At 42.9% G+C, this 11,521-nt stretch overlaps 1 protein-coding gene across 1 annotated transcript in view; it reads right to left on the reverse strand.

Moving 5' to 3' along the window:
- Positions 1-9,491, reverse strand: part of fam151a (family with sequence similarity 151 member A) — a 51,623-nt gene extending 42,132 nt beyond the window's left edge. Inside the window, exon 1 of the mRNA XM_033027899.1 lies at positions 9,332-9,491. Coding sequence (XP_032883790.1) covers positions 9,332-9,491 — 160 coding nt within the window. The remainder of the gene's footprint in view (positions 1-9,331) is intronic.
- Positions 9,492-11,521: the final 2,030 nt, after the last annotated feature.

Raw genomic sequence — 11,521 nt, forward strand, 5'->3', positions numbered from 1 at the left:
GAGGGAGATGAAAAGCCTTGTGGGTCAGTCATCAAAAACCTTATGGTCGGGTGACGAGCCAAACCATTGCGAGATGGCTCAAGCAGGTGCTAAAAACTGCTGGGATAAACACTAACATGTACAAATTTTATTCTACCAGGGCAGCATCCATGTCGAAGGCTAAAAGAATGGACGTGCTTATAGACCACATCTTGGCTACAGTAGGATGGTGGGGGGAAAGACTGTTCAGAAATTCTATAATAAGCCATTGGCAAAACCTGTTTTATTTGCAGAAAAGATTTTACAGACTGCAAATATTTAATTTAAGCCCAGGGGAGCAATTTAATTTCTTTATTGTTATTGTTAAAAAATACCATTGTGTTTTTCTACAAACAGATTCATTGGTTGATTACGATAACACACTTCCTCCCTCAAGGACTTCGGCAGTGCGTGAAATAATACCTGTTACACGGTTTGAAATCACAGAGCTTTGAAGTCTTCACGTAGTCACTCACGTGACTCCGAAGTAAAATAGTAAGATTAAACGAGAACTTACCAGTTTGAAGTTTGATCTGTATTTTATGAGGAGTTACGATGAGGGATTACGTGCCCTCCGCTCACTCCCTCAATAATATGGGTCAAACTGATAAACTGGTCTCCTTGTCTTTACTATGTTTACTTCAATAACTGTGTCAATCTGTGATTCCACACCGCTGCTTTGAAGTATGCCGCGCATGCGTGCTGAGCGGGTTCTTCAGGTAATCCCTCATCGTAACTCCTCATAAAATACAGATCAAACTTCAAACTGGTAAGTTCTCGTTTAATCTTACTATTATTGTGGCCTCGTCAAACATAAGGGTTAGCACTACACGCTACGAATCCCAGCTGTGTAGACACTGGTATCGTTGTCTCGTTGTAGGACATTGATCATTCTTTTAATCTGGATTTATGTATTGTGTTTTTAAAAATATATAATTTATAATGCTTTTATAAGTGATATACTAAGATTTTATATGTATATGATATTTTTTAATATGCAATGCATTTTTTTAATGGAATGTTGCCCCTTGTCTGGACCTCGAGTCCGTAATAAAGTTTATTTTTTTATTGTTGCAGTTATCATTATTGCATGTATACTGTTTACTCTGAGAACTTCACGTGAACAAGAAATTTAGTTGCACCCTAGTGCAAAGGATGATAAACTAACCTAATCAAACCATTGTTTCTTTTTCCACAGATTCTGCCGTCCTGCTGAGTGTTTCCAGCCTTTTCATTTTTATTTAAGGAGGACAGTTTGGTGGTTAAGGACCAGAATCATGATTTTGATGAATTCAGATTATTGTCAGCAACAACTGAATGAGAACTAAAATCCAACAGGGTGTGTCTGGATCAACAATGCTCTGCCCAAACCTGTATATTGATAAACAGTATCATTAGCATTTCTGGTACTTTAAAGGAATCCATCAGTTAAAGACACTCTGAGCTCCGTGGTGTCTGTAATGATGATAATTACAGGGTAATTATGGAACTGCATGACGTGCTGTCTGACAGAGACAGAAAAGGAGGGATGCAGAGAGAGGCCATGATTCACTGAGTTTGCTCATTGCTATCTGAATAAAGAGCTGGCTGCATAAAATTCAACTGGATCATTTTTTATTGCGACTCCTATAAACAATTTCTACATGTAGAAGGGTCTCAACCCAGAAACGTCACCCATTCCTTCTCTCCAGAGATGCTACCTATCCTGCTTCTTCTTCTTCTTCTTGCGTATGGCGTGCACAGCCTAAAGTTGTTAGACAACTTGTTCTATTTGATCTTATTTGATTGTGCACGCCAGGTTGATTGCATTAGTCGAAACAGGTCGGACCACGTGAAGGTTGCAATCTCCCACCCCCCTGTCCCGCTGAGTTACTCCAGCGGCTTGTGTCTATCTTCGGTTTAAACCAGCATCTGCAGTTCCTTCCTACAATAATTTCTACATGCTGATTTTATCTTCAATTAATTTGGATGACTGTGAGGCTCTTAACCACACTCTGCTTGTGCTTATGTACTCTACACCCCATGACGTACTATTCAAGTGTGTTCACTGGAGTAATATAGCCATTTTTAGTTGGATAAAACAAGCAGATAATAATTTTAGTGATATTAATGCAGGGATAAATGGTGGCTATGACGCCAGTGATAACTCCCTCTGCTGCAGAAAAGTGTAGTGGGATTTTCAACATCCAGCCAAAGAAGGCAATGGGACTGTAACATCTCACCTGATAGGCAGGTGATGAGAAATTCCACACCAGACAATAAATGATAAGCAGTAATGATTCTGTGATGTTTTGGGTCGAGGCGCTTCTTCAGTGTCTTCGATGTGTGAAGAAGGGTCTCGCCGCAAAATGCTGCCTGCCCACTGAGTTTTTCCAGCAATTTGGGTCTACATTCGATTTAAACCAGCATCTGCAGTTCTTTCCAACACAGTAATGATTCTGTGCTTAAGAAGGAACTGCAGATGCTGGAAAATCGAAGGTAGACAAAAATGCTGGAGAAACTCAGCGGGTGCAGCAGCATCTATGGAGCGAAGGAAATAGGCAACGTTTCGGGCCGAAACCATTCTTCAGACTCTGAAACCCTTCTTCAGACTATGATTCAGTGCTGTTTTCTGCCCTTGAAATTCAGTTCCATTGAAGTAGCTATGTAATGCTGCAAAACAGATGAATAATTTCTGGCAAGTATTTCTGAAAGAACAGAGCTTACTCAGTTCTATACTGAAAGTATTCTGCTAGATTTTTATGATCCAATTTGTGGAGTGGACTTCAATCTGGACATTTAAACCCTGGGCCAATGTACCACAATCCATGCCTTAGGCTCATTTATTTTTAGAAATATTCACCTCTCTGACATGTGATGCAGCATTCTGACGAGTGCAATGCCAGTATTATGTGAAGACCCCAGCACCTGAAAAATGTTTCTTTAGGCAAGTATCATAAAGGTGAAAAATTACAAAGAGACAAGAAATTTGATGAGTCCTATATTTCTTTTCCATGTGGATACAGACATTAAATGGCCAGATGTGCCAATGGGTCTATTTTATTGTCAATGTTTTGCGTTCATCGAGTGAGGTATTCTAAAGTTGTGCAGTGGTATAAACAGCAAGGGTGGGATGAAATGGCAATTCCATGGGCTAGTTATCTTGTATATTGACCTAGACCCTGCCAATTCATGAGTGAAAATTAAACTATCAATAGCTTAACTTGAAGATAGACACAAAAAGCCGGGGTAACTCAGCGGGACAGGCAGCATCTCCGGACAGAAGGAATGGGTGACGTTTCGAGTCGAGACCCTTCTTCAGTCTGGTTAGGGATAATGGAAACAAGAGATTTAGAGGGTGATGTGGAGAGATAAAGATCAATGGATGAAAGATATGCAAAAAAGTAACGATCGTAGATGAAAATGAGAAGCTAGCACGACTTGCGTGGGGGAGGGATAGAGAGAGAGGGAATGCCGGGGCTACCTGAAGTGAAATAAATCACTAATCATACCACTGGGCTGTAAGCTGCCCAAGTGAAATATGAGATGCTGTTCCTCCAATTTGCATTTAGCCTCACTCTGACAATGGAGGAGACCTAGGACTGAAAGGTCAGTGTGGGAATGGGAAGGAGAATTACAGTGTCCGTTAACTGGGAGATCAGGTAGGTTCAGGCGGGCTGAGCGAAGGTGTTCCGCGAAACGATCGCCCAGTCTGCGTTTGGTCTCGCCGATGTATAAGAGTCCACATCTTGCACAATGGATACAGTAGATGAGGTTGGAGGAGGTGCATGTGAACCTCTGCCTCACCTGAAGGACTGTCGGAGTCTGTTGACATAGTTGAGGGAGGAGGTATAGTGACAGGTGTTGCATCTTCTGCGGTTGCAGGGGAAGGCACCAGGGGAGGCGGTGGTTTGGGTGGGAAGGGATGAGTTAACCAGGGTGTTATGGAGGGAACGGTCTCTGCGGAAGACTGAAAGGGGTGGAAATGGGAAAATGTGACTAGTGGTGGGATCCCGTTGGAGGTGGCGGAAATTTTGGAGGATATTGTGTTGTATGGGACGGCTGATGGGGTGGAAGGTAAGGACTAGGGGGACTCTGTCTCTGTTGTGACTAGGGGGAGGGGGAGCAAGAGCAGAGCTGCGGGGTACTGAGCAGACACGAGTGAGAGCCTCAACTATGATGGGAGAAGGGAATCCCCATTCCCTAAAGACTGAGGACATCTTGGATGTTCTAGTATGGAACACCTCATCTTGGGCGCAGATGCTGCGTAAACGGAGGAATTGGGGATAGGGGATAGAATCTTTGCAGGAAGCAGGGTGGGAAGAAGTGTAGTCAAGATAGTTGTGGGAGTTAGTGGGTTTGTAATAGACGTCAGACAATAGTCTATTTCCTGTGATGGAGACTGTGTGATCAGGAATGGGAGGGAGGTGTCGGAGATGGTCCAAGTAAATTTGAGTGCAGGATGAAAAATTTATTTGACTGCCTGTTACATTTTGACCTTCTTAATGGAAATTATTTCTTTACAATATTTCAATAATATTAGATTTTGAATGTTCTTAATTATAAGCAAGTCAGGATCAATACATTGAAGATTTAATTGCGTAAATGGAGTATGAATGAGCAACTTTGATTATCAACTTATCCAGATTTATTATTTCATAAGATGATTAATTGTTCATTTTCTAATTTCTACAATATTAATCATCTTATGAAATGGTTAAATGGCTATGAACCCAGAAATGGTTAATACTCAGAATAAATGGCCGTTTTCTATCTATGGTCAAATAGGGGTGTTTGTTCAGTCAACTGACATTGAGATATGGATAAATATCATGAAACAGATAGTTTCGAAATGCAATTCTTTTTTTCAGAAGTCATGAAAACTTTCAGCTACAGCAAATACAACCTTGCAAGGATTTCTATAGGCAGCTCCCTACATTGTACAGACCTGAACAAAACTTTGGAGTGGCTATAGGAACTAAAATCATCATTTTTATTGTCCAAATTGAAGTTTTGTTCTATGGGTTTGTACATTTGCCAAATACATAGAATGTCAAGATCAGTAAGTACCAGTAGCCTACATTTAAAGAACCCAAGAATACATTGGGAGGTGTCGATTGAAAGATGTTCAATGTCTTCAAGCCTGCTCTGCTGCTCAATAAGTTTTTTTATATTCACTCAAATTTCCTGTTTATTCATCATAAACCTTGCCTTCTCTATGATCTAAAACTCTATCTTGCAGATTATATATTCTGCTTTTCTATTCTTCCCACCAAAGTGGATATATTCACTTTTCTCCAGGTGTAGTCCTTTTGCCAGTTTCATCCATTTGTTTAATGTGTCTACATTTCTCTGCAAACTCTGCATCCTTAAGGGCCTGTCCCATTTTCACGACCTAATTCACAACCTTTTTTAACTCGTGGACATATTTCATCATGCTAGAAAAATGCCCCGACCTACTTGAGTACCTACGACTAGCATCACGATCTCCTACGACCTCGTGATGACCATGCTGCGAGTATGAGTCAAGGGCAAACTCGCCAGAGGTTGTGAATTAGGTCATGAAAGTGGGACAGGCCCTTTACACCTATCGTTATAATGCCATGAATGTAGCTACAACATACGATCTCTTTATTTAAGTCATTCATATAGGTTATAGATCTAGAGGCCACAGCACTGCTCTTGGTAATACCTCACATCATTTACCAACCTAAACTTGACCTATTGCATTCATTTTCTGTTTTCTGTTGGTCAGCTGTTCCTCTATCCATGCAAATACCTTACTCCCAACTTTGTGAAACAATCTATTATGCAGCACCTCATCAACCGCTTTCTGAAATCCAAATACACTTATTACTATTTCCACTTTCTCAACTCTGTATGTCATATCCTCAAAGGCCTCTAATAAATTAATCACTCCTCATTTCCCTTTCATGAAACCATGTTGACTCTGCTTGATTGTTCTGGAATATTCTAAATGGCCTGTTACTACTTAGTTAATAACAGATTCCAGCATTTCCTGAATAACAGATGTCAGGCTAAGGGGCCTTTAGTTCCCTGTTTCCTGTCTCCCTCCTTGTTTTGAGCCTTTGAACAAACTTGCATAATCCCTACAGCAATATAGCCATTAAATGGTAAGATAACATGAAATTTAAAATTAGGCTACATTTATGATGGGTGACAATATGTAAATTCTTACTAAGATTCAATTTATCTCAATTGTAATCACCAGTATGATGCCACTGATCTTTTCCTGCAATTGTAATTAATTTAACTTCTGATGATAATACACTGTTCCTTTGTGCGTGATAGCCCTTTCATATTCCCAACCTTTATAAGAAAGGTGGGGATTTTATCAAATATCTTGATACGCCCAACCCTCCCTATCTCCTCTGCCCTGACAAACCTTTGTGATCTCTCCACTCATAAATTTCTGGATTCCTCTTGATCCTTTTCCCCCTCCACTTGTGGTGGCCGTGCCTTCAGCTATCAAGTCAAGTCAAGAGAGTTTATTGTCATGTGTCCCAGATAGGACAATGAAATTCTTGCATTGCTGCAGCACAACAGGATATTGTAGGCATAAATACAGATCAGATTAGTGTGTCCATATACCACAGAATATATATATATATACACATCAATAAGCAGATAAGGTGCAATAGGCTGTTATAGTTCAGAGCAAAGATCTTTGTTCAGAGTTTGTTTGAAATTGTGTTTGATAGTCCGATGGCTGTGGGGAAGTAGCTGTCCCTGAACATGGATGTTGCAGATTTCAGGCTCTGCAAAAACCCTCCAATAATATTTATTTCCCTGATCTTCTTGCCAATTCTCTCCTTCTTTCTCCATCTCATTATTCCTTTAAAACGGCTTTGAGAACTGGCTGATTTCACCAAGCACCGTGACGCTGTTTGTGAATTTTTATTGCTTTTATTGTGAAACTTGATGTGTAGATTGCAGTAGGTGTAGCAGGCAGACGTAGCACTCAATTAAGAGGTATAATTTTGCAGGTGTGCTGGACAGAATAAGCAGGATCTTTGGTTGTGTTACAATGCCTTGTGAAGAAAACTAGTTTAGGTAAATTTACAAAGAAATTCAGATGCTGTGAATCTGAAATATAAACGGAAAAGGCTGGCAACCTTCAGCAGGTCAGGCAGTATCTGTGGAAAGAGAAGTATACTTAATGTTTCTTTGACGATAAGTGTAAACACTGTTTCACATTCCATAGATGTGTCTGACCTGCAAATAAATATACATGTGCACAAAATCATAAGGCAATAAATCTCAGTCTAAAATTTGGATGTGTGCATACAGGTGGAGGGAACTGTCTGTATCTAATATGCAGCAAATTATGGCTATCTGAATAAAGCATGAATATGAACTGGCTTCTCCCTGACTCTTGCACTGCGGAACCGAGAGATGGCATCTCACTACTGCTGATATTTACTTCGCAAAATACAACGCGTACATAAGAGCAACCTATTAAACAAGCTTTACCATTCTGTTAAGATCATGCCAAACTGAACCTTAGCACTGTATCCATTGATATATTTGCCCAATAAAGTCCAGCTTTCAGCTTGCAGCTTTGAAAGGTCCAGAATGGTTAAGGTGCTCCACTTTGCTGGAAACATGCAGGAAGCCAGACAAAACATTTTTGGACAGAAATTGCAAGTTAATGTTTCAGGCAGAACCATTCATCAGTCGGCTAATGATGGGTTATCACTGAAAAATTAGCTTGTTGCTTGCTTTCACTAATATTATGCCTGAATCATAGAGGATTTCTAGCTTTTTCTGTTTTTGTCACTGAAAACACGGTGATGGACTCTATTTGAACTTAGTGCCTTTGTTACAGGAGTGGAGTCAGCGACACATCGGAGCTACTGTTTCACCCTTACTTATTCACATGGCTATTAGTCTTATTTGTACAATCCTCCAGACCACCAAAAGTTGATTTGGGTTACACGGGCCAGTTTATCCGCCTACCCCACACTTTGATGCAATCTATTCAGAGACTCTGGGTCCATTGCTGCTGCTTAACTGTAGCTGGTACATATTTATGATGGATGCTACATCAATCTGGTACTATTCTGTGTGGCTGTGAAGTCGGCATTGACATGTTGGAAGTTAGAGAACCTTCTGAAGGCAATGTAATACTAACGTTACAGGTAAGACATTCTTGTCTTGTGTTGTGTAGGCTAATATCAAGCACGGAATCATTGTATTGCGTTTGTTTGTAGTAGTCTCTTGTCGACAGGGAGCAACATTAAAATCAGCAGGATTCTGACAGACAATCAAACTCTGCTACAAGCTTTACAGAACAGGTGGGGGTAAGGTCTGTCAACACTTTATAATCCATCCAAAGGCACCTAATGGTGCGTAGAATTTTATTCGAGCGCAGGAGATGGGAAGAAAACTAACTGCTATTGTCAGTTATTTGTTCAGCCACATCTCTGGAGTGAAGATAGACACAAAAAGCTGGAGTAACTCAGCGGGTCAGCCAGCATCCCTGGAGAAAAGGAAAAGGTTACATTTTGGGTCGAGAACCGTCTTCAGACTGGAATGAATGTTAGTGCCTGCAGATTTTAATTAGGTGCAAACCAATCTAAGTTTTTTTCCCAGTCCTTTCCTGCATTTATATATTCTTAGCTCACACTCTTAAAACACACACCAGGCAAACTCACCTTGTCCATTCACAGCTTTCCTTCAATGCTTAATGTATAAAATCTATTGAATACGGCCATGGTTTGAAGACTTTTCATAATATACTTTAACGTGCATGTATATAAATAACTTACAAATACCCACACTGCAGTGTGCATGCATTTCAGGCTACAAGTTCACAGTACTGAGACGTTGGCACATGCATGATATTGTGTGAGAGGAAGCCTGTGTGTGCATGTGCGTGTTTATTTGGGTGTCGAGTCAGTCTGAATAACAACCTGCCGTCTGAAGAAGGGTCCCCAACCCAAGCGTCACCTAGTCATGTTCTCCAGGGACGCTGCCTGAGCCGCTGCTGAGTTGCAACTCCGGCACCTTGTTGCCTTTTGTGTAAACCTGCATTTACAGTTCCTTGTTTCTACCATCTATCTGCCTTGACATACCGTGTATGCAGCCGGGTCGCTGCAAATGTGTCGGTGCACGGGAGATAATGAAAAGGAGACTCTCTGAAAAGGAAAAACGAGCATAAATAATATGACGTGAGCCGGGCGATCAGCAACATCAGGCAAGCACAAGGAGGAAGAGTCTCCCCCGTGTGGGGTCCCGGGACGACCCTTAACCAAAGATACTGGAGCAGCTCTGCTAGAGGAGCTCTGTGTCTTTGGTCTTTAACTCTTACCTGCTTGGAGGAAGCTCCTGTAAATGGCGAAGTATCCCACCAGCCCGATGTAAGCCGCGACCAACAGGCTGAAGAAGAGGCCGGCGATCAGCTTCCATCGTCGGCTGGCCAGGACACCTCGCTTCCCACCCTTGCATTGAGTCTCTCCGTGCTCCGGCATCACGGCTGCTGCTGGTGTGGGGAGCCGGGCGCTTGCCGCTTGCCGCTTGCCGCCGCCGGGCGACCTTTACTCGGCGCGGAGGCGGGGAGCGGGACACTGGCAGCCAGGACACTCGACACTGGCAGCTCGGATCCGCTCGCTCCCTGCTTCCCAAAGCCTACCCAGTCATTACACAGCAAATCCCCTCGAAGCGGCTGAAGGAGATCTGAAGAAAATTTCAGGAGAAGCTCGATTAGAAACATTATTGTGAAAGAGAAAATGTTGGGTGGCCGAGGCGCAGCAGCTTTCGCGGGCTCTTGACAGCGTGAGGTTGATTCAGTGAGCGGGGAATGCTACTGGAACCCAGGCTACATTGCAAAGAAAGACACAATATGCTGGAGTAACTCAGCGGGGCAGGCAGCATCTGCGGAGAGAAGGAGTAGGTGAGGTTTCGGGTCTTCTTTTATAACTCTTAAGGGGCTGTCCCACTGAGGCGACCTAATTCGAGAGTTTAGGAGAGTTTGAAAAAATGTTGTGTTGAAGACCTCCTTCGACTGTGTTGAAGACTAGCTTCGACTAGCTTTGGGAAAATTGGACTCCAAATAGTGGAGAGTGAAGACGACCTCCTCCGATCTCCTTCGACCTCCCTTCGACTATGAAGAAGACTATCTATGACTACGTTTGATTACCTCGACTACCCACGATTACCTACGAATAACATGCCGACCTACTACGATCTAATTCGACTAAAGCTACGAGTAAAAAAAGTATTGTTTTTTTCCATGGTGACCTTTTTGTACTCGCGGGCGTTTTTCAACGTTGAAAAATACGGCGCGACCTAGCTGAGCCCTCGAGTACACGGGGACTACTCTCGAGCATGAAGTAGAGTCAAGGGCCTGTCCCACTTGGGCTGCGTGTCCAGCTTCGACCTTCAAGCTTGAGGGTACTCGCCTTGAAAGCCTCGAGCTGGATCGACCGGGCCGCGTTGAAACCGCGAGCTGGATCGACCGAAGCGCGAGCTGCATCTACAGACCGCGCACACACACACGCAAACACATCACGAAGGTGGGGGCTATGGAGAGCGGAGTAGCGCTGTCTGCACGATGAAGATGAAATGGCTGCCACAGAGTACGGTAAGTCCTTTAGAAAACGCAGGGGGGGGGATAGAAAGGGAGAGAAGGGGAGAGAAAGGGAAAGAGAAGGGTGACAGAAGGGGAGAGAAGGGGGGGAGAAGGAGGAGCCAGTTTTACGAAGTATAATAAAGTTAGCGGGCATTCTACCTACCGGTGGGTCTTCTAGGTCATGAAACTCCAATGAGCCAATCAAAATGGCTGGTCAGCGAAGGGGGTTGCCTATGGCGACCTATTTTTTAATCGAGGCCGGTTTTAATCTTGATGAAAAAAAAGCAGCAATCTAGATGAAGCCTCGACCACGCGGAAACCACTTTCGACCATTAGGGAGAGTGACCAAAGCCTCCCGTGACCTCGTGGCGACATTGCAGCAACCATGGGTGGCAGGCATGGTCACCAGAGGGCCTGTTTTCTAACACACCTTGAAGACGGTTAGGTTAGAGGGGCCGGTTAAAGGTCAAAAAAAGCATTGTTGCCTTAACTACTATAAGCCAAAGTAACGCATAATCTGTAGGAGGGATGAGTGCCCATGAGGTGAGCGGAGAGAAAAGAGGCAGTGAGAACTGTGAGAGGAACAGGTAAAAGTGACTGTGGTGAATAAAGATTAAAGACTGACGGCAAGGGAACTGACAGTGTGATCTGGGACTGTGAATATCGGAGTGCCAGTGGCAACTGAGAGTGAGGATAGTAGAGTGACCGTGTGAACCAGAGGTATAGAGAAGAGTGGCAATATGAGCTAGGAGTGCAGAGGGAAGAATTACAGTATGAACCGTGGTGTGGAGAGAAGAGTAACATCATGAACTGGGAATGAGGAGAGAAGAATGTAGAAGACAATGTGAACTGAGTGTGTTAATTAAAGTGGAAAGTTTGACTCGGAACAGTAAAAGGAGTAACAGTGTGACTGAGTAAAGTGAATGTTAA

This window comes from Amblyraja radiata, chromosome 10 (genome assembly GCF_010909765.2).
Source record: "Amblyraja radiata isolate CabotCenter1 chromosome 10, sAmbRad1.1.pri, whole genome shotgun sequence".
In the NCBI taxonomy this organism is placed as follows: Eukaryota; Metazoa; Chordata; class Chondrichthyes; order Rajiformes; family Rajidae; genus Amblyraja; species Amblyraja radiata.